General features: G+C 48.2%; 5 protein-coding genes across 5 annotated transcripts; 1 reads left to right on the forward strand and 4 right to left on the reverse strand.

Annotated features, from left to right (window-relative positions):
- Window positions 1–855: 855 nt before the first annotated feature.
- On the forward strand, window positions 856–2,754 carry PtA15_3A242 (uncharacterized protein; the record flags this gene model as incomplete). The annotated part of the gene is made up of 8 exons (XM_053167191.1): window positions 856–1,034; window positions 1,110–1,180; window positions 1,248–1,625; window positions 1,700–1,821; window positions 1,890–2,043; window positions 2,126–2,196; window positions 2,281–2,517; window positions 2,599–2,754. 8 exons carry the CDS (start codon window positions 856–858, stop codon window positions 2,752–2,754), a joined length of 1,368 nt encoding a protein of 455 aa, XP_053018432.1.
- A 1,249-nt stretch (window positions 2,755–4,003) lies between these two features.
- On the reverse strand, window positions 4,004–4,606 carry PtA15_3A243 (uncharacterized protein; the record flags this gene model as incomplete). Its single annotated transcript, XM_053167192.1, has 1 exon — window positions 4,004–4,606. The coding sequence occupies one exon, from the start codon at window positions 4,604–4,606 to the stop codon at window positions 4,004–4,006; it is 603 nt and encodes a 200-aa protein (XP_053018433.1).
- Window positions 4,607–5,261: 655 nt separating this feature from the next.
- Window positions 5,262–5,988, reverse strand: PtA15_3A244 (uncharacterized protein; the record flags this gene model as incomplete). The annotated part of the gene is made up of 2 exons (XM_053167193.1): window positions 5,262–5,333; window positions 5,410–5,988. 2 exons carry the CDS (start codon window positions 5,986–5,988, stop codon window positions 5,262–5,264), a joined length of 651 nt encoding a protein of 216 aa, XP_053018434.1.
- Window positions 5,989–7,458: 1,470 nt separating this feature from the next.
- On the reverse strand, window positions 7,459–8,908 carry PtA15_3A245 (uncharacterized protein; the record flags this gene model as incomplete). The annotated part of the gene is made up of 3 exons (XM_053167194.1): window positions 7,459–8,266; window positions 8,343–8,539; window positions 8,672–8,908. The coding sequence occupies 3 exons, from the start codon at window positions 8,906–8,908 to the stop codon at window positions 7,459–7,461; spliced, it is 1,242 nt and encodes a 413-aa protein (XP_053018435.1).
- A 1,391-nt stretch (window positions 8,909–10,299) lies between these two features.
- PtA15_3A246 (uncharacterized protein) lies at window positions 10,300–10,619 on the reverse strand (the record flags this gene model as incomplete). The annotated part of the gene is made up of 2 exons (XM_053167195.1): window positions 10,300–10,370; window positions 10,433–10,619. The coding sequence occupies 2 exons, from the start codon at window positions 10,617–10,619 to the stop codon at window positions 10,300–10,302; spliced, it is 258 nt and encodes an 85-aa protein (XP_053018436.1).
- Between the last annotated feature and the right edge of the window lie 12,834 nt (window positions 10,620–23,453).

The following is a 23,453-nucleotide window of genomic DNA, read 5'->3' on the forward strand; positions in this document are numbered from 1 at the left end:
GAGCCGACTTGTTTGTGGAAGGTTCTTAGTCTGAACGATCCTGCCGGATCCCACCCTTGAGTTCTCTTGACTTCAGTTGACGGTGCGTGACCTTCGGAGTTCAACTGCCGCCGGTTCGAGAGATCTGGGGGCAGCCGAGCTGTGGCCGTTGGGCACGCGCCTGTGGTAATTGTACCACTCGGTGCTGGGTGATGGTCTCCCGGGCTTCCTTCTCTCCCTTGGCTCGCTCGGCTGCCATCGGTAAGCTGGTGGTTGTCGCGCTCCATCTGGATTCTGATCGGCGGCGTTTCCCTGCTTGGCTCGACTTACATACCTCAATCAGCCATCCCGGCAGCACACCCGCGGATCCAACCGATCACTCTCTTTGAAATCCCCACTCCCAGCATGCAGATATTTACGTCGATCAGCCGACCTGCCTGGGTGCTGGGCATCTATAAAGCTGCCTGCCTCAGCCTGCCTACCCCTCTCCTCAGCTCGCCGCCCATCCTTACATCCCCCCTGACTCTGAGTTGACCATCCTCGCCAGCCTCTGCCCAACTCCCACTCGTCCATCCATCCATCCCAGGGCCATCTCCATCGCCAGCCTGTCCAACCCCTCTGGTTGACCTGCCCAACAAGCTCCGCTCAAAGTAAAGCCGACTTTCTCTCATATTTACCCAGTCTCCCAATTCTTCTCCTCGCCGCTTTCTCCACCCAGCCCAAACCAACCTGAGTGTTGCGCTTCTTTCCTTACTTACTAACTTATCTCTGTTTTCCCTCTCCTTGCTCGACTCCCTCCTTAATAATCTAATTTAGTCCGTCGCAGCCCAACCACTTCACTCGTGATATCTTCGACGACACCAACACACACACAGCATGTCTGCTTTCACTTCACTCTCTGGAGCGCTCTTGTTGGCCTTGAGCCTCAACCACGTCTCGGCTCAAGTTCCGGCCAACGTCACGCCTTGTGTTCGCAATTGTGCAACCGTCAAGATCTCGGAGGGCTATTGCTCAAACCCTCAGATTTTTGCCACAGCTTATGACCAGTGTTTGAGGTGAGCCTTTCCACTCCATCATCATTGGTCAATTCAAGCGGCTCATGCAAGCTGCGATCTGATCCACTTAAACAGGCAAAACTGCAATGCAGCTGATATTGCAGCAGGACTCCCCTTGACCCCTTCGATCTGTGGTGCTGCCAATCGTGGGTATCTGCTTTCATGCTTCTGTCTTTATCTTCCGACTGATCTCCTCTATTTGGCTCCATGCAGCGGCCCCGACCACTCCTGGAGCCGCCAACCCTCCCGCCGGAGCTGGTAATACTACCGGGACACCGGTCCCCGCTGGAAATGCGACTGGGGCCATTCCTAATGCCCTGCGCGCGGCGGGTGCCGGTACCTTGGCCACAGTTATCGCATCGCCAGCCGGCCAAAGCTATGCTTCACAGCTCCAGCAAGGCCCTCACACCGTCTTTGCACCCGTCGACAGTGCCCTAGCGCAGCTACCATTGAATTCAACCAGCCCGGCAGACCTCACCGCACTCTTGAACTACCATACTGTGCCTGGGACTTTGGACGTCGCACGATTACCTCCCAATGGCCATGCCATCGTGCGCACTGCACTCCGCGGAGCGCCCTACGTCAACCTTCGTAAGTCGCTGTAGCTCCCTTCTCAATAAACACTTTCCCCCAGCATTAACACGTCTTTCTGGCCTCTCCTTTAGCTGCAAATGACAGCCAAGTGCTTGTTTTGGGTGCGCAACCCAATGGTGTACTGACCATTATTGAACCAACAAAAAACATCACCGTCGCCAACGCCACTCGTGTTGAGAACCTGGAATTAGCCGTGCGTCTTGATCTGTTTCACTCCGGAAAGTATGTGTCTTGTCAGCTGATGTTTCCGAGGCCTTCCAGGGTATCCCCAACGCGCTCACCATCCCCGGTACGATTGCTGCCACTGCCGCTCTTATCCCAGAGCTTTCCAGCCTTGTGGCTGCCGTTAACGGCACAGCTCCGCAGTTGTTCCAGCAGCTAGATCAAACACCTGGACTCACCATTTTTGCGCCCAGTACGTTCTATTTCTTTCCACTGATCCGTTTACTCCAGCATCTTCTCTCGAAATGACTGACAGCGGCTTTGAAATCCCCCAGTCAATGCTGCTTTGGCCAACCCCCCTCCGAACGCTAACCTCCAAGGGATTCTATTGAGCCACATTGTCAATGTAAGCCTTCCCTCCGCGATCTGCTCGTTGAGGGTTATGGATTCACGACTATGACGACTCTAACACGCGCGGTTTGCTTTTCAGGGAACTGTTTTATACTCAACCACGATTGCAAACGTTACCAACGCCACATCTGCCGGTGGTAGCCACATTGATTTCATCACCAATGCCACCGGCACTTACGCCCGAACAGGAGACAGGACTCTGATGATTGTTCAGAGTGACATTATTACCCGGAACGGAGTTCTCCACCTCGTCAACGGCTTGTTTGAAGCTTCGACCGCCACGCCGACTTTCCCCCTAGTCAACCAGAACAACTCGGTGAGTCTCTGTTTGGATGGTCTGGCCAAAGAAACATCGAAGATAGCGCTAATATCGTGACAAACCCCCTCCCCAATCAAGACCGAGACGGCAGGTATCACACAGGTTGACGGGGCTAACTTGACCTCCGCGGCTGCTCAAAACGCACAGAACTCCGCTGGCATCCAATCAGCTTCTTCCCCAGGAAGACTTGTCCTGGCCTCCGCTATGCTCTTCGTCGGCGCGTTTGTCTTATAAGACAGTCCCTCTAAAAATCAGTACCACAAAAACATTTGTAACTTTTCTCTGTCTCCCCTGAATCAAATATTAAAAAGCCCATTGACGGTTCTAATTCTTTCACCCACAAAAAAAAAACGAAAGTAAATATATAAAAAAGCGCATGACCTAAGCGTTGTGACCAGGTTCAGTTCTTAGCCTTATTTATCCTTCGAAATGCTGTTGTTCTACCCTGGATCAATCTCTATTGTTTTCCGCTTGCCAGCCCCACCTTCAAAGCCAATCATTCATTCATGCTCGATCTCGTCATGTCAACTGGCAACATCCAAACTAATACACATCTTTATATACAACGGGTGAAAAGACTTTTGCAATGTAGCCAATTTTCTTTTGTGTATCCGATTCGCCTACTTCGCAATTATACTTTTGCAGATTTGTCGCTGAAAAAAATTCCGAGCGTTTCTTCCGCTGTGCGACAGGATGTAATGGTGCCTCGGGGAGCTTGCCTTTGGTGTCGGCTGAGCGACCCATACTTTGTCCCAGCTATACTCCACTGCCGTCCCAAGACCGTTGAATCCCTCTTACGAATCTCGTCACTTGTGACGAGACGCCCACATCCGCCCGGGGTCCAATCTTCTCTTGGAAACTCGAAGATCGAGATGTTACACCTCCACAATGAGAGCCTTCAAGTCAACTGTAGCATATATACGCAAACATGGAAGGAGAAGTGGCCCGGTTAGCTCAGTCGGTAGAGCATTCGGCTTTTACACGCTACATGTGATGTGACACCGAAATGTCGGGGGTTCGAGCCCCCCATTGGGCGCTTTCTTCTACGCCCTTCACTTGCCTTTTTGCCACTAAACGGTCACAGGTGGTTGTTTCCTGGAAGTGGCGGGGGAGTGAAGAAGGAGGACCAAGACATGCGAGGGGATGGAAAAAGGGCGGGTTGTTGGCTTGCTTTTGTTACGGCCAGCCAGCATCTAACGGGGCTGGGCATGTTTTGAAAGAATACCACATGGGGCTTCCTACTGCCGCCCAATCAAGACACCAAAAATTCCATTGATCCGGGGCCTCGGAAAGCAAGCAAATCATGCACCGGTTGGAAAAATACAGTTTGAATGAAACAAGGAAAATCCATTGAGTTTCCATTTCGCCAAGTCAGCTACTGGGATGTGGTCGTCTAAGGTCATCTCTGCACAAAGGACAGTTGAAGCAACCTAGCAGCCATTTCTGAGAAGACAAAAAAAAAAACGGAAGGAAGACGAGACGGTCAGATGGGTATTCCTTTAAGGATGTATGAAGGTATATAGGAACATACGTTCAAGCATTTACGGTGGAAAATGTGGGATTCATGGCACGGTAGCACAACTAGACGATCGCCTTCGACGTAATCTTCCAAACATATCGAACATGTTGAAGTTTCATGCAAAGGGCCTAGGATGAGGTTTTCGAGGCGATCCAAGGTGCTGGTGACCTCCTGAATGGAACGCGAGCGCCGCCAGTTCGTGATGAACCAATACTCACCTTCGATTTCATCATGATCGACACGCCGTGCCGGCAAGGTGTGGGCCATTTCAAGGACGCCGGAAGCCATGACTGTGGCCTGGTCTGGCATCTGCTGCAGTTGATTATCGGTTAGTCCGACGAATCGCCGGACGCCTGCCGGATATTGGGGAGGGCGGTCTCCTTGTTGACGCGCGAAATCGGCAATGGGCGTGTGGTTAGGATCCGTCCGGATGTTGTCGGCGGCGGTCTGCTGGGATGCAGATATCACGGCGGATGCATCCGCTGGCAAAGCTTCCGATCCACCAGGTCTTAACGCGGGCAGGTCTTCATTGCCCCTCAAGTCTCCAGGATTCGGAGTGGGGTCCATCGCGGTTCTTGTTTCGGTACGTTCAATGTACTCGTAGGCTCGTTCGATGTCTCGTCAAGGAAAGGATTGAAAGGGAAGAGTGGTTGTAGCTGGCGTGCAGGTTGCGGAAAGATATACCGTGATACGGAGATAAACTGACCCGGTCTATATCCATATCCTCAAGCTGAGGAACGACGCTTTCAGACGCTTTCACCAGCGACTGAGTGGTATTTTGCGAGCTTTTCCATTCATCCACACCATTTCTCCCGCTATGTAACACTTCGCAACACAACCCTGCCGCAATAGTGATTTCTCAGCTGCTGTGATCAACCGTTCTCAGCCGCTGCAAACGAGCGTTCTCAGCTGTTGCAGTTCATGTGAAGTCTTGAGCTTTCGGATATGTAATGGCTAGAACCACCGCCCCTTGTCATTTTTGGACCTCTCTCACTGCTCAGTCCCTCAACCCTGAGGCCCTAAAGCAGGGCAGCAGATTTGAAAGAAAGTCCTCCAATATCTCACTAGTTCCTGAAAAACGTGCAGGCTCATTGGTTAAGGGAAAAATTATGTTTTAGGGTTTTTATTTTGATTATGACCGCGCAAGCAGAGTACACGTTAGTTAGCATTAAAGTACAGTTTGAATGAAAGTAGCAAAATCCAAAGAGTTTTATTTCGCAAGTTAGCCGCTGGGAGGTGGCCGTCCAAGGCTGTCCCTGCACATAGGACAATTGAAGTTACCTTGGAGCCAACTCTAAGAAGAAGAAAAAAGAAAGGAACGTGAGAGTGTCAGATAGGCTTTCCTTTGAGGATTTGTGAAAGTAACGCACCTCTAGGCAATCCCGGTGAAATTGGTGGGAGTCGTGGCAGGGTAGCACAACTAGATGATCGCCTTCGGCATAATCTTCCAAACATATAGAACATGCTGAAGTTTCATGCTCAGGAGGATCAGAAGGGACTGGGCCCAATGTGAGGTTTTGGAGCCGATCCAAGGTGCTAGTGACCTCCTGGGATAAATTTGAACGCGCACGCCTCGCGTCCATGATGAACCAAAACTCACCTTCAATCTCCTCATGATCCACCCGGAGTGGCGGCAAGGCGGCTTCCACTCCGAGGATGTCGGCAGCCGAGACGAGGGCCTCGGTTGGCATCTGTTGCAACTGATGGTCAACTATTCCCCTGAATTGCAGGAAGTCCGCGGGGTATTGGGTGGGTTCGTTTGCTTGGTGATGCGCGAAATCGGCAGAGGACGTGGAGTTGTGATCCATTTGAGTGTTGCCGGTCGCGGGCAGGTGGGATGCAGGGGATGCCGCGGATGCATCCGCTGGATTTGCTTCCAAGTCGCCAGGACTCAACATGGGTAGGTCTTCACTGCCGTTCAAGTCTCCAGGATTTGAAGTGGCTTCCATCTCGTTTCTACCTTTTGGTACGTGCTACTCGTAGACCGGCTGGGTGTCTCGTCAAGGAAGGATTAGAAGAGAGGAGTGGTGAGTAGCTGACGTGCGGTCTGGGCAACAAACATGATGATGGTTGCATCGGGTTTATAACCCTTCCTCAGGAGCAGCAAGAAAAGCTGAGAACCAACGCTTTCGCCAGCGGACTCGGTTGCATTCTACGTGCTTTTCATCCACAACATTTCTCCCCTTGTGTAATATTTCCCGACAAATCGCTGCTGTAATCAAGCGTCCTCAGCCCACTCAAGCGTTCTCAGCGGTTGCAGTCCGTGTGAAGCTTGGAGCTTTTGTTTTCTGGCCGCGCTCTCGGTCTCTTAACCTTGCGTGTTCCACTATTTTACGCCGCCCTCGGCTAATGCCGCTCCGACTCTCGCCGAATCCCTATTCTTTCTCTTCGCCCCTCCCGCTCGCCTCGTATCTCTGGACTTCCCTCGTCGATGAATTGGCCCCTAGCCAGGGTATCAGAGGAAACCCGAACCCGCAGCAACAAGGTGTTGCACGCAGCCTGAACAACAGCAGGCTGTCAGCTGTGTCAGTCAGGGTGTGCAGCTACACTGCAAACCACTAGACTCCTGATTCTTAGAGAGCTACACTGTAACCCCTGGACTACTAATTCTTAGAAGCCTACAAGGGCGGGCTTGATCCGCTCAAGCTGAGCAAAGCTCAGCCCACCCAGTTCAGCTGAACTTGGCCAAGTGCCACAGGTGAAATTAAGGTTCCCCTGAGACTTCTTATAAGCTTTCTAGATCATTCTTATCTTGGTTGGAAGGGTATGATTGCACAATAATACGAAAAGTGTGTTGGATGATCTGCTGTTCATGATGTGATTGTTGAGCACGAAAGCTTGAAATGGATCTTGCTACTTTACATGTACATAATTTGTCGATAATAAAAACCAACGAAAAAATTGGTTGAGCAAGACATTGGCCTCTTAAGTGATGGTGGATATTGAGGCATCTTAGTTTTTCTTGAGGGCATAAAGAAGGCCTGGTGGCATAACTGATGTGAGACACCCTGGAGTTTCAAGCAATGTATGATAAACAAAAGGAATGTTGCGTGTGGATGCTGATCATATCGTGTGTAAGAGGGGAGCATGGGTTAGTTTGTGATCCATTATAGTTGAACTGCATGCTTAATATTTTTTATTGTTCTTCTAGTCAGAGGAAGCTAGGTTGGAAATCCCGTTCATCATTTTCACTCATTTGAAACTTTCCTGTAAAAAATGGCATTCTTAACAGACATCAATACCAAAAAAATGGCCTCGAGAAGATAATTGCACGCTTCTGGGAGACATACCAGATGGATCGGTCAAACGGGAGGATGATATTATTGAAAAGAATAATAATTTACATCCGGAAATGAATTCACAAGAAGTGCGGTCCTTTGAATGCTTGATATGAAGGTGGATGAGAAAATTGTGTTGGATCATGCAGAGAAATTATGACAGGCTTTGGAGCGCTCCTGAAAGGAAATTTTTTGAGAGGAAAATCTAGTGGACGGATGGTACTGCTGGGCGAAGTTTTGGATGATTGGCGGTGGGAGAGGTGGCGAGTATGTGCACTCAAACAGAGCGATCGGCACGCAGGGTGCTTCGCCTTCCTCGCTGGTTGGATTTGTGTCGTCAGTGATTTCAGAGTCGGAGATAAATGATTTGGGTGATGAGAGGAACCTTAGTGGGTGGCCTGGTGGAGGAGGGGCATGAGATGAAGTTCGCTTCATCTCTGACCTCAGGGGCGAAGATTTGCTTCTTGGTCTGTTCTTGTGTGGGATTGTGCCCCATAAGTCAGGGTGAACATCTCGAGGGCATGAGAAATCCGTCAAATTTGGTTTTACGTTTGATGGTCGAGATATCAGGGAGAGACTGTGCGTCCGCATTGGCCAAGCGGTGGATTGCGGTGCAGTTGGAATGGGTGGCAACGGAACGTTAGGCGGTGGGGTGAGTGGCGGGGTCAAAAGCTCCCCAAGACACGGCCGTAGCACGGTGGCGTATTGTGGTAGAGAGCTCCCGGTAGGGAATCCAGTAGAATGGGTTGAGCTCATAGAGGGGTTTGAAGAGTGGAATCCTTGATGAAACTGTGAGTTTGATTTGTCGAATGTCGGAGTGGGTTCTGGGGAAATCGGCGGTTGAACCAGGGGCTGGGATGTTTCGAGAACAACAGCATATTGCGATTTCCGAGCATTAGAAGGGGTTATCAGTGAATGTGATCGGGTTCCTGGCAGCGTATCAAGTACCCTGTAACAAATGAGAATGGATGATAAAAAAAATTAGTCTGTGGGGTGAATCATGAAGCAGTTTTTATGTGACGAACAGCTTCTTTGGAATAGTGCCGCCACTTCTACGAATGAATCCAGCTGAAGTAGTGTGCTTGGGCATCACTTCATGAATTTCGGGGGGTTCTTGGAGATAATTCTGTTTAGTCGCGACCGCATGAAACCCGTGGCTCGGATGTGGGTTTGAAGGGCATCCTACTATTGATTCTGGCCGGATAGGAGGAGGGAGGTCCATCTATTTTTCGCATTAGAAAGAAGAATAAGAAGAAAGTGTCAATGACTGAATTTGGGGTACCGGTTGCACTCGGTAGTAGGTTCGACTAACTTCGAGCACTGGTGCGCCAGTGCAGCTTATAGTAAAGCTTACAGAATGGCTTGCTGGGATATGAGAAATCAATTGTTTCACCTTTTCTTCTGCCTGTGAAGGATTGAATGCCCTTTCTATTCGGGCCAATAGCGTCAACCGACCCAGCTTCAGGAAAGGCGAGGTGGGTTCCGGTACGGGTTCAGAGGGTGGGTTGGCTTGAAAAGTAAGGTCTGTTTGAAGAGGTGGAACCGATGGAGACCTCTCCTTCCTTTTCCTGGAGAGGCAGGTGCAAGGCATAAAGCAGCGCGGTGCAAAATAGTTGGTGACAAAAGCGAGCAGGCTCCTAATGATCGCCTTCCCCGCAGGTCGCAGTGTGCGAGAAGAGATGAAAAAAAAAGATAGCAGGTGTCGGCTTTTGACTGGGGTCCGGAATAACGAGTGGGAGGGGTGAATTACGGTTGGGGCAGGAACGAATGAAGGGGTTCGATTGTCGAGGACTAGGCCACTAGCAGTGGCATGAACGAGGAGAAAAATAACGAACAACGCGTCACACCAATCTCCGATCCGCCGGTGGCACATATAAATATTACTGGCCTAATTGGTCAAACGGGACATCGGGAGAGCCAGAAATGATGAAACATGTTTCTTGAGGTCAAGGGTCTGAAGAAACAAATGCGCCTTTCCCCTGGTGGGTAGAACACAGAAGGCACTCGGTTGGTAGGAGCTGATACAACCTATGATATCACTTCGAGAAAACGACTTCACGTCGAAGGATCCTCCAGGGAGTCGTTCTTACCAAACTTGGTCCCCGGCTCATCTTCTCATCGAGACTCTTTACAAATCGGCGAAGGGCGTAATAATATGAGCTTGTTTAAACGTCTTCAAGTCCAACACATCCGGGCTCCCAGCCAAGGTAGAGAAGAGCTGGACGCAAATAAATGAGCGGTCCTGCGGGGTGACCATTTGAGAATGCAAACCTGCTCACACCAGGGGGGAGACTCAAAACTGGGACCGAGTTAATTTTCCACAGCATCCTCCGCCGGCGAGCATGCAGCTCACAAATTGCAGCAAATGTTAAGTGCTCAGATCCTTTGAGTGTATTTCAGTGGTCTATCGAGGCAAAGGGTAAAGAAGTGGAGGACTTCCCGTTGCCTCAAACTTCAAGGCATCTTAAACAATTTTCACCGGCGAGTAAGTTTTAGACTTGTCACTTTCCTTCCACGTTAACAGTTTTAACGGGAAGTCCTAAAAACTGTTCCGCACAGTAGGGATTTAACTCAGACTGGACAGCCAAAGGGAGCTCAGCGAAGTAGAATGTCAGGAATCTGCCAGGTATGTGGGGGAACAGAAAGTTGTGACGCTCTTTTTTACGGCCGGTTCAATGTACATAAACAACCTGCCGGCTAGGCCGCGATGGCTGGACCAAGGGAGTGTTCTAAATTTATGAGCAAACATCACCGTGTTTTGGGGTAAATATCTGTCAGAACCGCAGAAGTCGAAACATCAGGAACCACATAACTGGACACAAGTGTTGTGTTGGTGGGCCACAAAATCAGGTACTAATGAGATGGCAACACGGAACAGGATGGAAAGCCAATGCGAGTAAGGGATCTACGGATTGATATTCTACTTGCACTAAAGTTATGTGATACTCCAAAAGGTCAGGTGTACATATTTGCCGGCACGGGTCACCAGACGCCACGATTACTTGCCAGGGGGTGGCGTGTAGGTGGCGGAGCCTTTTCCATTGTTATGATAGCTGGGAGTTCTGATATTAGGGTCTGTAGGTTGATAGACGTGTATATAAGAAAGACAACTAACGTGGAGCCATTCGGGTTGTTGTAGTAGTAGGAGCCATCCTGGTTGGAGTAATGGTACGGGTTCCGGTTCGGGGCGTTGGGACCCGATCAAGCGAGCGCCAGCGATTACCTTGGCGGTTGATTCCACGGGAGAGAGTCGAGCCAGAGCCAGGAGCACCGGAGGAACCAGCGTTGGATTGAGAAGACATGTCGGTGTTTTTCAGAGCTGGAAATGAGGATGAGCGGCGACAAGGGGCAGATGTGGCAGACTGTTTTTAACTGGAAATATGTATTGTGTTTTTATGAATGGTTGGACTGATTTTCAGCAAGGTTCACCAAATTTGGTGAATGTGAAATTAAAGTTCTGTGTTTGTCACCTTCCTCCAAAAGCCATGATCCTGGCGGCCACAGCTGCACCATTCCTGTGAGGCTGTGGCTCGATTTTCCGGATGGTCAACAGGCACAGCACCACTCCTGTGAGGATGTGGCTCGATTTTCCGGATGGTCAACAGGCAGCACGAATTCAATCCCCCCCCCATTTCCTGGTTTACTACCCTCAACACATACCGATTACCACCTTTCTAATGTCTCAATTCGGGCTTGATCTTTTCGGAAGGGAGAACCCCCCTCCGGGCTATTTTAGCGCTAGTGAATACCAGCGGATTCACCTTCCTAACGAACCATTGAGCAACCTACCAGTGAGATTTTTGTTCCTCGTGGCTCTCTATCAACATGTTTCTAACTTTTATTTTTGCTCTCTTTACTCTGTGCACATGCAGCCGCAGGTCGTTGTTTGCAACACGGGGTTCAAGTTACTTTGCCCAAAAGACGGCAAGCAATATAAAGCCCAGTGGACATTGGTCAACTCCGCCGACTCCGGGGGAAACTTTGATGTTTCGATTACTGCTGGACCGATGACCCTTGGCGAATTTCAAGAGAAGATATCTGCGGCATGCAATGACTGATACGACGGAGCTGGTACTTTGATTCAAAATGCCATTAAGAAGGGCTCTCCGCGCCTCAGTTGGAAACTCTGGATGCACGGTAAGACAGCACCCGAGTTGAGGAAATCAAAGAACTACTCGATTACCGACGAACAATCTTTCAGTCGTTGGATGAACGCCGTGAATGCGCTTGGGAAGGATCAGACCTCGGCGAACTTGTTTATTCAAATGCTAAACCCAGCAACCAAACGCAAGAATGCCAAAGCGGTCGTCGAAGTCAAGAATCACATATTGACTGTTGAGGCTGCCCAACAGGCCTCTTTAAGTCACCCAGCCCCAGATCATCCGGCCGACATTATCACGCCCGATCTATTCAGCCCCATCAATATATACATGAATAACATCTATGCCACGCACCCACCAAACACAAAATATCAAAAGAAGCTTCCGGTGTATGTCCATCCAACCAATCTGAATTGCTTCATCCCCTTGACCGCAGGGGTGGCCCAAAAATGGGTGACTTCGTTGGTAAGTTGGGTTTTTTAATCCAGTTATCTCAAAGACTAATATTGTGTGCTCTTGCTTGAAAGGCCAACGGGGTCGCTGGGGTCTTGCTCTACTCCCCCCCCGGCCGACATGAAGTTTGAGACGTTGTCTTCAAAAAGAAGGAAACTTGTTCACACCTCCGAACGGCCTCCTGAACAAAGTCCATCCGCAAGCTCTGATGATGCTCCCGTGGTCACCCCCAATCTCCAGTTGCTTATCAAATACATTGACTTCATCAAGATTTGTCCGGAAAAACGCAAAGAAGTTATTGCAATACTCGATAAAAACAACATCACTCATCCGAAGTTTCTCAGCTCCAAGAGAATTACGGACAAGCGGATGATCCAATGGGGCCTGAGCGATGGAATCATTGCTCAGCTTAAAGATAATAGGACAGTTCAAGTAGGGATTTTTTCACCCTGCTGATTTTATAAATCAGCAAGCCTTCCCAGCCAAATTGGCTGGGACCTTGGGATAAACTTTATATTGATCTTGCTGATTTTGGCCCTACGTGAACCGTCCTAATGTATCAAAGTTTGAGAAGTCTGAATAGCCAGCTTTTCTTTCCTTCTTCTCCCCTACATGGCAGTTGCGCGGATTAAGGTTTTGCTCGGCAAATTGCCGCGCAAGACAAACAATTGGCAATTTGACCTGTGCGCCGTCAAATTGCCAGCAAACTGACAGTGCGCCAGCAAGCACCTCACTTCACACGACTTCAGGCAAGTTAACATATCTTACCTGGGTCAAACAGCCGGCAAATAAAGATGACTACATATCCGCCGTCGGGCACAGCGGCAATATGCAGTCAAGAACCACTATTGGTAAGCACATCAGCAAGGACGGGCAACCAAAATCAACTTCCCCTCAACTCATCTTGCCTCACCACTCACCATCCACCCACCTGACCCTCACACATCCTCATCTTGCCTCACCACCTCAAATCACAATCCTCCACACAACCCTCCCACATTATGCCAACCAAGCCATCAGAGCCGGCTGAGAATCTCCGATTGCTTCTGCTTCAAGACCCTCCTCCTCCCCACCACTTGGGAATCTGCCCCAATGAAGCATTAACGAGCACATTTCCTTACTGGCCAGTAGTCGTAAGTTTTTCTATTGGCTGCTTCTTCCTCAACCCCCGATGGGACTCCATCAGTTGGGGACGACTTTACTCCGGAGATCAGCCAGGGTTCCGCGGGGGGTGGATCAAAGGAGCCCCCACCGCCAGACCCGGTACCCACCTTGTGGGCGGGAGAACCCTAACGTGGTGATGCTCGCAGTGGCCACCGGTTGGATTGATATGGGCAGGCGTCGTCACCAATCCTCCATTGCCAGGTCAGTCTTCCCCCATCACATTCATTGTTTTTCTCCCTCAAGGTAAGCACAACCCTATACCATGAGCCATCCTTTGCATCCTCACTCAACCTCTCAACTCACTCACTCAACCTCTCAACTCACAACACAATTGTCCAACTTTGCCCTGTCATTCTAGATGCCATTTGTCAAGGTCGTCAAGAATTCAGCATACTACTCAAGATTTCAGGTCAAGTACTGTTGTTTTGGAGATTAGTCATTGTGCAGTCTTCCTCATTGAAGAGCCTCCCATCCACCTCAAAATAATGATTTTCCAAGATTCATGCATAGTTCACACTTAGTGCCACGGCGCGATGTTGATCACTTTATCTATCATATGCGCTGTATGGAGACAATCCATCTGACGCAGACATGGCGGCACTTCTCCAAACAGAAGTTGACCTTACCCATGAGCAGTAGTGCGGCCATTTTCTTTTTACCAGTCTCTCTCTCAATTGTATTCTGCGCGCAATTTCTCTCTCTTTCCCTCCCTAGCATGTACTCAGAAGAAGAAAAGAAAAAAGAAATCAATAAAAGTCCAAAAAAAAAAAAAAAAAAAACGATAAAAAAACAACAAAACATTTTAAAATGCAATAAAACAAAAAAAAAGTGCCCTGGTGGCCGTCAAACCAAACCAAAAGTGCCCGGGAGCTATCCTGAGAGTGAGTGTCAAAAACAATTGGAAAAGCATTGCTTTGGGATGCGGGTGATGTGATCGGCCGGCAAATGGCCGGTGGTGCGGTGGTGTGTGGTTGAATGGTGGTTGAACGGTGGGCAAGCGGCCCTGACCGCTTTTGTAGGGGGGCTCGGGTTGGACGGCGGGTTGCCGGACAGGTTGATGTGCCCTTACTTTTGCCAGTGGGTTGTCCGCTTGCGCATTGGCGGGGGTGCCGTCAAGTTTGGCTGTCCACTTGACGGTTGACGGGAGGCCGGCATGCAAACGGTAAATGCTGGCTGGGGGGGGACCATCAAATTCACGGTGAGGAACTCCGCTCGGTGCTAGGCCGGCGGCAGTTGGGGGAGGGGAATGGAAAAGAAAATACTGAGAGTTGCATATGCCCTCCGGGGTGATTGGCCGTGAGTGAGCGCTATGAGATTCATGTAGCGTTGAGGGGGGTTGATTTTACAACGGCTGGAATTGCGCGTCAGCAGTGTTTGAGTTCGAGAAGGAGCCGGGGATACTGCCGGCGGGGTTGTGATCTAAACCAGAGGATGGAGGAGATCGGCGTTGCGGGGTAATGAAATTAAAGACATGAGACTTCGGGCAGACAGTTGCCAAGACTTAGAACTTTGATTTTGATGGAAGACTGAATTTCTGGTTCAGAGTAGGTCCATGCCGCTCCAAAGCCGGAGTTTGAACTGAACTCAAACCCTGGATTTTGTGACATCTAACAGACAGCTCATCACAACCTAGCGCGCACGCGCGCGCTAAAACAAAACAAGACAAGAGACAGAAACAAAACAAAACAGAAGAAAAACCAAGACCAACCCTCCTCATCCAAACCTGTCCAAAGCGCGCGTATAAGAAAAGAAAATAACAAACATGATGAAAAAGAAAAGAAAGCTGACAGGAGAACAAAACCACCAACACAGAAACAAGAGAAAAGAGGATAAAGGGAGACCTGAAACGCCTTGAGGATGCGCCATGCTGCGCCGTTGAACTTGAGGAGGCCTTGAGGGCTGAAAGCTTTGCCATAACTTTGATTGAGTCGCGGGACTCAATCAGATTACCTAATCATATTTGATTGAGTCGCGGGACCCAATCAGATTACCTAATCATATTTGATTGAGTCGTGGGACCCAATGATGGCTGCCAGCGCACACAATGCGCAAAGAATCTTGATCCCCACACGTGTACCCATCTGTCCACCACAACGGCCAACTTTTGGCGCTTTGGCGGCGCACTGCAACTGCCGTGTACATCTTATGAACACTACCTTCCACAAATTTCTAATCTCATTTTAGCCCAAACGTCTCCTCAACATCTTGTGTTTGTCTGTTTTGTAGCTTGTATTACTCAGATGCATTGCATCTTCATTATTAACCAGATGAAAGTTTTCATTTCTTGTTTGCTTCTCCTTGAATTTTATTAGCCCACAACCCCACACCCAGAATAGAAAAATCAATCAGTCTTAACCATCTTCATGTTTTTTTTCTGCCCAATACTGGAAGACATAATCTGCCGGGAGGACTTCCTCTTGGAAAGGTGTCTACAGTACAACCAGCTTGCCCTATGCACTTCCTCCTCCGGCCTTGGACAGAAGCGAGTCGGTCAATGTCGATCTTATGTGGTTGACGTGAGCAATGACTAAATAAAAAAGCTGGTTAGGTGTGAGTGTCAAGCGTTTTGGTGAGGGTGATTTGCCGATTAAGCGGACAAACCAGACATGTTCCAGACACTAAAATATAGGAAGAATACCAAGTCAGCATGCCGGCTATATTGGGTCACAAGTTGAACGCAGAGGCCAAAGCTTACTTGGCCTGCTTGTTCATGAGTCCTCGGACTTGGTCAACGGTAAATTTCACCATCTTGAGAGATCTAAAACAGTTTGAACTTAACTAAGCCCCCGTCCACGCTGCGGCGCAAGCAGCTTTTAGCCGGGGAGAGATGTGTAGCACTGTGATCTCTCCTGCGTGGAGGGGGCTTATGAACTATTGGCACATGTTGGCGTGAGAGCATTCACCAATTTTGGTGGTGAAGGATGTTATTCCTCCACAGCGCTCCCAGTATCAACCAAGTTCATGATTCCTCCTGACCATGTGAGATTGAGCATATTCTTGTTGATCCTGTCTGCTCAGAATACCTATATTCCATCTCCATCATGCCCAATAAGCTTTCCAATTTTTGGATTTTGGGTTTTTCCAATGGTTGGCAGTGGTCAGTTACCTCGACTTCCTACCAAAACCCTAGGTGCAAAAAGGAAAAACGGTAAAGGGCCGACCCGGCTTGAAGGAGTTGGCAACTTCAAAAAAAGATAGAAAATATACAAAAACAGATTCAGAGAAACTGAGCGGACAGAAAGATAGCCAAGATCCCAGTGCTCAGCTGGGATTAAGTAAGAAAATAATGACATATTGTGGGGAGTTGTGAATTGGAAGCGGAGAAACTGCAAGCCTATTTCCAAGATAGCCTCACGCAAACATGTTCCTTTTGGTCATAAGCCCTGCTTGCACCTACACGACCTGCGGTGCTTGCAGGCTTTGTTAAGCTCGAAAACGGTTGGAGGAGACAATGCAGTCAATCCGTGATTAGCTCGGTGCCTGGAGGCCATATGCCTGCCTGGGGGTCAGCAGAAATTAAATGCGCAATCGACTGAGGGAAGGTTGAACGTACCAACGGAGTCTATGGCCATCTTTGGTCTTTAGATGCTTCCTTTCTGCTGGGAGTTCCTGGCAGTCTTGGGCGCGGCGGGGGGTGAATGTTGACCCAATCAAGCTCAGTCAAGTACTGCCATGAACGTTACACTCGTCATACACCTCAGGACTCGGGTTAGGTTCTTTTGCCCCTCAACCTCTCATTGTCTCTCATCTCTCCAAATCTGATCTTGAGTCTGAAATCCTGACAAACTTGAGATTTAAGTATGGCTAAAAGGTTCACAAGCATTTGTCAGATGACATGGTGCTACAGAACTAAAAATAAGGACAGTTATGCTATGGACAATAATGCCAATGTTGTGCCGTAAAACCAGAGGGCTAATTGTTTTGTGAGATGAATGCACAAAGTGGATATGGTGAAGATAATAAAATGCTTTGGTTAAGATAAAAAATGATTTCAATGAGATCAGAAGTTTAGGGGATTAAGGGTCAGTGTTTGGAACGCAATAGCCACAATGCTTGAAAGCATTGAAAGCCATCTCTGCTGTCAAAACCTTGGCAGCAATGCGACGAATTGTGCCTTCAGGGTCCGGGGAAAAATTCAGTTCTTGAGATGAACGCATTTTTTGTTTGATTGCTGCAAAGCCGAGTTCAATCGGGTTCAGCTTGGGACAGTAGGGCAGAAGGTAGAGAATTCGTACACCTGCCGCATTGCACAGCTCTTCAACACAATCACCTCGATGGATTGCGGCGTTATTGAAGACAAGCACGGAGTTGAAATTGGGATATCTGTTCATTCTGGGAAGCTGTTAGGAAGCCTATTAGTATCAGCGGTATTAAAGTCTTAAGGGTTGATTTTTGTAGCTTACCAAGTCAAACTCGAGGAAATGTTCAAATTTGAAACCAGTGTACGTCTGTGAGGTCATTGTGATGGCCAAAAGCCCATCAATTGATATTGCTGGTAGCAGACTGACCCGCTTGGGGTTCTGATTGATAATGTGTTGCTCCGAGGGGGTCCCAATGGAGGACCTAGCAAAGGATCAAAGGAGATCACTGTCACAAAAGGAGCTCTCATCTAGAGGAGTTTCCCAGAAGAAGACAGTCAGTTTTGGTGAATAAGAGAAAAGCAATAGGGCTAACTTACCGGTAAACACAAGAAAGTCAGCTGGGAAAAATTCCATCCTTTTGATGTAGGAGTATTTAGAGGTGAGTGATTTGTGAACGTTCTTGGTCTTGGGTTTCTTCAAACTTATCATCAAGCGCTCCACGAGGTTACGGTGAACGGCCTCAATACTGAGCAAGAGTCCGGACGAGTCATACAGACGTTCTTGTAGTTCGTGCAGAAAGAGACCGGGTTCCAACCGGACAAGTTCAATCATGAAGTCGCACTCGACAGGAGTCAGGATTGCTGGTCGGCCGCGGCGCTCATACAACGTCGGATCCTTCACAACGCATTGGGTTTCTTGGAAAAGCTGAAGCCACCTACGGAACAATTGCAGAGAAACCTTGACCTCCAGTAAGCGCCGGATTTTGGCCAATGAGAGTCCTTGATGTGCCATGCGGACCACAACGGCCTTGATTTCCGGGGCGTATTTATGATAAACCATAGAGTCAGGGGTGCTGGTTGGTGGAGTTTGTTGGAATTGATTAGCGGAGGCGGTGTTGATTGATCTTGGTGGGATGGATGATGGGTGCCTGTAAAACCCCTGCACCTTGGGCGCCGCACATTTCACAAGACTGTCACAAGAACCAACTTCGACCCCATATAGTACTGTCGCCTCTGCCCTCCTAGCTCAGCAGAGATCCCCGACCAACTGACCATCTCTCCTGAGCTAGATGAAATAAAGACCCCTACATTGGCATCAGAAACCTTGAGACTGTTGTATCTCTGTGTGCCAGTGCCCTAGCCCAGTGAAGAGCTCCCAGCTCTTACAGTGCCGGCTCCTGACCGCACAGCTGCCTTCAGCCGGTCATCAGACTGATCCCCCCGGAGCTGTGTATGGCAGAAACCTGGGGATTAAACCGGGTGCTGTGGCCAGCTGTGTGCCAATTCTGGGCCTGAAGTCCATAACCTTACTATCCAAAAATGCTTGGAAAGTCCAAGCATTAGTAAAAACACAATATGTATGTGTCTGATGTGAGAGAACGTATGCTGTGGATGTAAAACCCTTTGACAACCCCTGAAAAATAGGACCAAATAGGCACAACAGCCAACATAATTATGTGTTGTGTTTCTAATAATGCTTGGGCTTTCCAAGAATTTTTGGATGGTAAGGTTATGGACTTCGGGGCACAGCACCCGTTTAATCTTTGGGTTTCTGCCATACACAGCCCCGGGGGGATTGCTGTGATTGGATGACCGGCTGAAGGCAGCTGTGCAATCAGGAGCCAGCGCCCATCATCAATCCCACCAATATCCATTGACACGTATTCCGCCAATCAATAACAACAACCTCCACCAACCAGTACCTCCAATTCTATGTCTTATCGCATGTACGCCCCAAAAATCAAGGTTGCCGTGGTCCGCATGGCACAACAAGAACTGTGATTGGCCAAAATCTGATGCTTACTGGAGGTTGAGGTATCTCCACAGTTGTTCCGTAGATGGCTTCAAACTTTCCAAGAAACCCGATGCGTTGTGAAGGATCCGACGTTTTATGAGCGCCGCCGCCAACACTTCATGATTGAACTTGTCCGCTTGGAACCGGGTCTCTTTCTGCACGAAATATAAGAGTGTCTCTATGACCCGTCTGGACTCTTGCTCAGCACCGAGGCCGTTCACTAAAACCTTGTGGAATGTTTGTCAATAACTTGGTAAGTACTCAAGCACAGTGGCCTTTGTTTTCCAAACAACTGACCCTTAATCTCCCTAACTTCTGATCTCATCAAAAGCATTTTCATCTTAACCATATCCACTTGTATTTCAAATCATGACGCGTGCAGTCATCTCACAAAAAATTAGCCCTCTGTTTTTATCTCAATACAAGTCGGTGCAACATCAGCATTGCATAGTTGTCTTTATTTTAACTACTGTACTAGTAGCACCATGCCATCTAACAAAAGCCTGTGAACCTTAAATCCCTACCAAAATATCAAGTTTTTCAGGATTTTAGAATCAAGATTGGAGAGATTTACTCAGGACTGCCCGAGGGCTTGGATACAATGTATGCAGATGTTAGGATCCGCATCACAATATCAATGAACAAGAACCCTGGATTCAGCACCAGGAAAAAAAAATAGTCACTTGATGACAAGTGACATCATGCCAGCTCCAGCGGGCTACCCACCATCTACCCACCATCTACCCATCATCCACCCACCATCTACCCACCATCTACCCATCATCCACCCACCATCTACCCACCATCTAACCAGTTTAAGAATTTCCACAGGAGATACTCAGTTTTTGCTGGGCACCACTGATCCCTATTTCTGGTCAGCTGATACTCAGCTTTAGCTCCCAGCTTATGCTCAGCTTTGGTGCCCAGCTCATGCTCAGCTTTATTTCCCAGATCAGAACCAGTCCTGGCCCAGCTTATTTTCAGCTTTATTCCAGTCATGGCTCAGCTTAGACTCAGATTAGGACTATCATTGGCCCAGCCAATGCTCAGCTTTGGACCAGTATTGGCTCAGCTGATTTTCAGCTTTGGATAAATCTCAGCCCAGCCAATGCTCAGATTCTGAGTCTGACCACTCCTGTAACAGCTTATGCTCATCTGTGGACCAGCCTTGGCTCAGCTGATGCTCAGCTGTGGACCAACCTTGGCTAAGACAATGCTCAGCTGTGGACCAGCCTTGGCTCAGCTGATGCTCAGCTGTGGACCAGCCTTGGCTCAGCTGATGCTCAGCTGTGGACCAGCCTTGGCTCAGCTGATTCTCAGCTGTGGACCAGCCTTGGCTCAGCAGATGCTCAGCTGGGGAACAGCCTTGGCTCAGGTGATATTAATCTTTTGAATAGTCTCAAAAAATCTGATACTCAGCTTTGGAACAGCCTTGGCTCAGCCAATGCTCAGCTTTGTACCAGCATTGGCTCAGCCAATGCTCAGCTTTTGAAATATTTTGGCCCAGCTGGTGTTAATCTTTGGAACAGTATTGTCCCAGCTGATCCTAAGCTCTGCACAAGCCTTTTCCAAGATGATGCTCAGCTTTGGACCATTGTTGGCTAAGCTGATGCTCAGATTTGGAATATTCTTGGTCCAGCTGACACTTGGATTTGTTTCAGGCTTGGAATATCCAATGCTCAGCTGTGGCCCAGGCTCAGCCAATGCTCAGCTTTGGCCCAGGCTCAGTCAATGCCTACTGCTCAGCTTATGATGAGCATCAGCTGTTCCTGGGAAAAAATTAGGATCAGCTGACTGTGCCACATTGAGTGCTCTGTTGCAGTCCTGCAAGCTCTACAAGTGCTGGTGGAGCAGACTTGGAGCAGCGCTGGAGTAGCTCTGGAGCAGAAACCAAAGCTGCATCATGTCACTTGCCATCAAGTGACTATTTTCTTTTCCTGGTGCAGAAGACGAAAAAGAGAGAAATAAGGAGTTGATTTAATTGTCATTTGAGCTTCTTAAATATATTGAGATTAACAAACCCATCAAAAAACTAGATGATAAACTTTTCAAGTGCGGTTTTCCTTCAAGCACTCGCTTTTCCCATTTCTGCCAGTTTCCGATGAACCCAGTCGCCATGCCTCCACATGAAACCTCTGACAGCCCATATTCATACTCTAGCAGACATGAAGACGAATGACCTCCCCTCCAGGGGAACCCACCAAAGTAATTTTGACTGCAATGTGTGATGCTCTCTTGCCTTTCAATCATCCCTTTGTTCCTTGTCCGCACACACCATCACCTCCGAACGGCGTGGATTGCGTCAAAAGGGAGGAAGTTAGCAAACCAGAGGCTTCGCGCCTGCTTGGCCCAGCTAAAAGCCACATAACAACTGAGCCTGGCGCACTTGCAGCTCAATCAAGTTCAAAGCCGTTGATCGGCACCAGCCTGCATGCAATCAACCTCAGCGCTCCACAGAGCCTGGAAATCAAACAAGTTGGTTTCATTGCAGTCCTGTTCAGCCTGTTTTGCTTTTGAGTGGCTTTTGGAATTGAATATTGAAGGAGGAAGGAGCATCACAAGATTTACTTCAGCCTCTTGCTGTGATTTCATCTGCTTGGGGAACTCAAACAGTTTTTCCGGTGTGGTAGATGGAAAGGTTCCACTACATCAAAAATAAAAAAATTCTCTGTTTTCTTTTATTTACATAGTATTCATCAGGAATCATGGACTATGGCGCAAGGACAGGACTTGACAGGACTAGAAGTTACATTCCAAGCTACATATACACCTCACCTCCTATTACAACCTCACGTTTACATACACAACCTAGCTGCTGGACAGCTACACATACTCATCTACACTGCATAGTATGTACATGCATTCTAAATTAGTGGATCTTCACAACTGACAGCTGCAGGTGACATCATAGAAGTACCACATTAAATCCCTCATGTTCTGACCAATCATAGTCACTCATTCAGTTTCCCTGCAGCTAAAATCCCTCATACATGGCCTCCTTGTAGCTAAATTCCCGCACATTTGTCTATATAAGGAGCTCTCTTCCCCCCCTCAGTGGTCTTTTCCTTAGTTCATTACTCACCAATTACAGTCAACCCAACATTTACATAAACAACCTTACATACATTTAACAACCTACATACATAACAACCCTTACAATAACAATATCAACAAATTATTCAGTGTCATCAACAAGCTCATCTTGAACCAACCAACCCTATCACTTCATTAAAACTTGCCAAGCTTACCTTGGTGGGTCTTGTTTTCTGGTAGTATAGAAGGGCAGAGTTTGCACCTCCATCATCCCCTTCTCCATTCAGCAAAAGGTTCTCAGGAACACTTTTGAGTCGTACACCGGGTGAAGGGAACCGGATCTATTGGTGGGCAAGCCGTCCGCAGATCCGTGGCCGCCAAACCAGGGTGTGCTAGAGGCGGCTAGATAGACGGTTGGGGTAGTCGGAGTGGCACCGCAATTGATGGTCACAGTATGTAACAGTTAGTGATGGATCCATCCCAAATCAAGACATTGATTGGCAAGGTGGAAATCGGTATCCGTTGAGGGTAGTAAACCAGGAAATGGCGGGGGGGGGGTTGATTTGCCGGTTGACCATCCAAGCTGTTGACCATTTGGACAATTGAGCCACAGCCTCACAGGAGTGGTACTGCTGTGGCCGCAATGATTGTTGCAGGATCATGGCTTTTGAAGGAGGATAAAAAATGTGTAACTTAAAATTGAAATGCAAAGATTTTGGCAAATCTTCCTGCCAATCAGTCCAAGCATTCTTGAAAACACAATATGTACCCAAGACCAACTCTGATTGAATCTAGACCAGAAGCTACCAGAAGGGATTTTTACATAAGATCATGTTGCAATCTTTGGGAAGCTTTGGGAACCCTAGTTGAAAACATCAAATCCAATCATTTCACAACATGCTGCCATAAGCACCTTTTTTGCAGCGTTTGACAGTGGAAGACTTTCCGTCAGCATTTAGAGAGCTCTAGATGCCCCTATAGCTCCTAAATTAAGACATCTACTAAATCAACAATCAGTGCACATGAAAGTCATGAGCTGTAGGGTTAGGAAAACATTTTCCCTTCTACCAAAAATTAAGAGTATGGGTGTGTAAATTGAGATCTGGGAGGCTCCCAGACTTGACAGGAAGTCCTCCAGTCCCTGCAAATAAGACTTTATGCTTTTGTGACATATGCCAATAGAGGGGTTCACAATGGAATTTAAAAACAACTCTAGAGCCCATTTTAAGGCCTTTAGGAACAACTTGAAGTTTATGGTATTCAAAGTTGCATATGTCACTGTTTACATAAA

This window comes from Puccinia triticina, chromosome 3A, assembly GCF_026914185.1.
Source record: "Puccinia triticina chromosome 3A, complete sequence".
In the NCBI taxonomy this organism is placed as follows: domain Eukaryota; kingdom Fungi; phylum Basidiomycota; class Pucciniomycetes; order Pucciniales; family Pucciniaceae; genus Puccinia; species Puccinia triticina.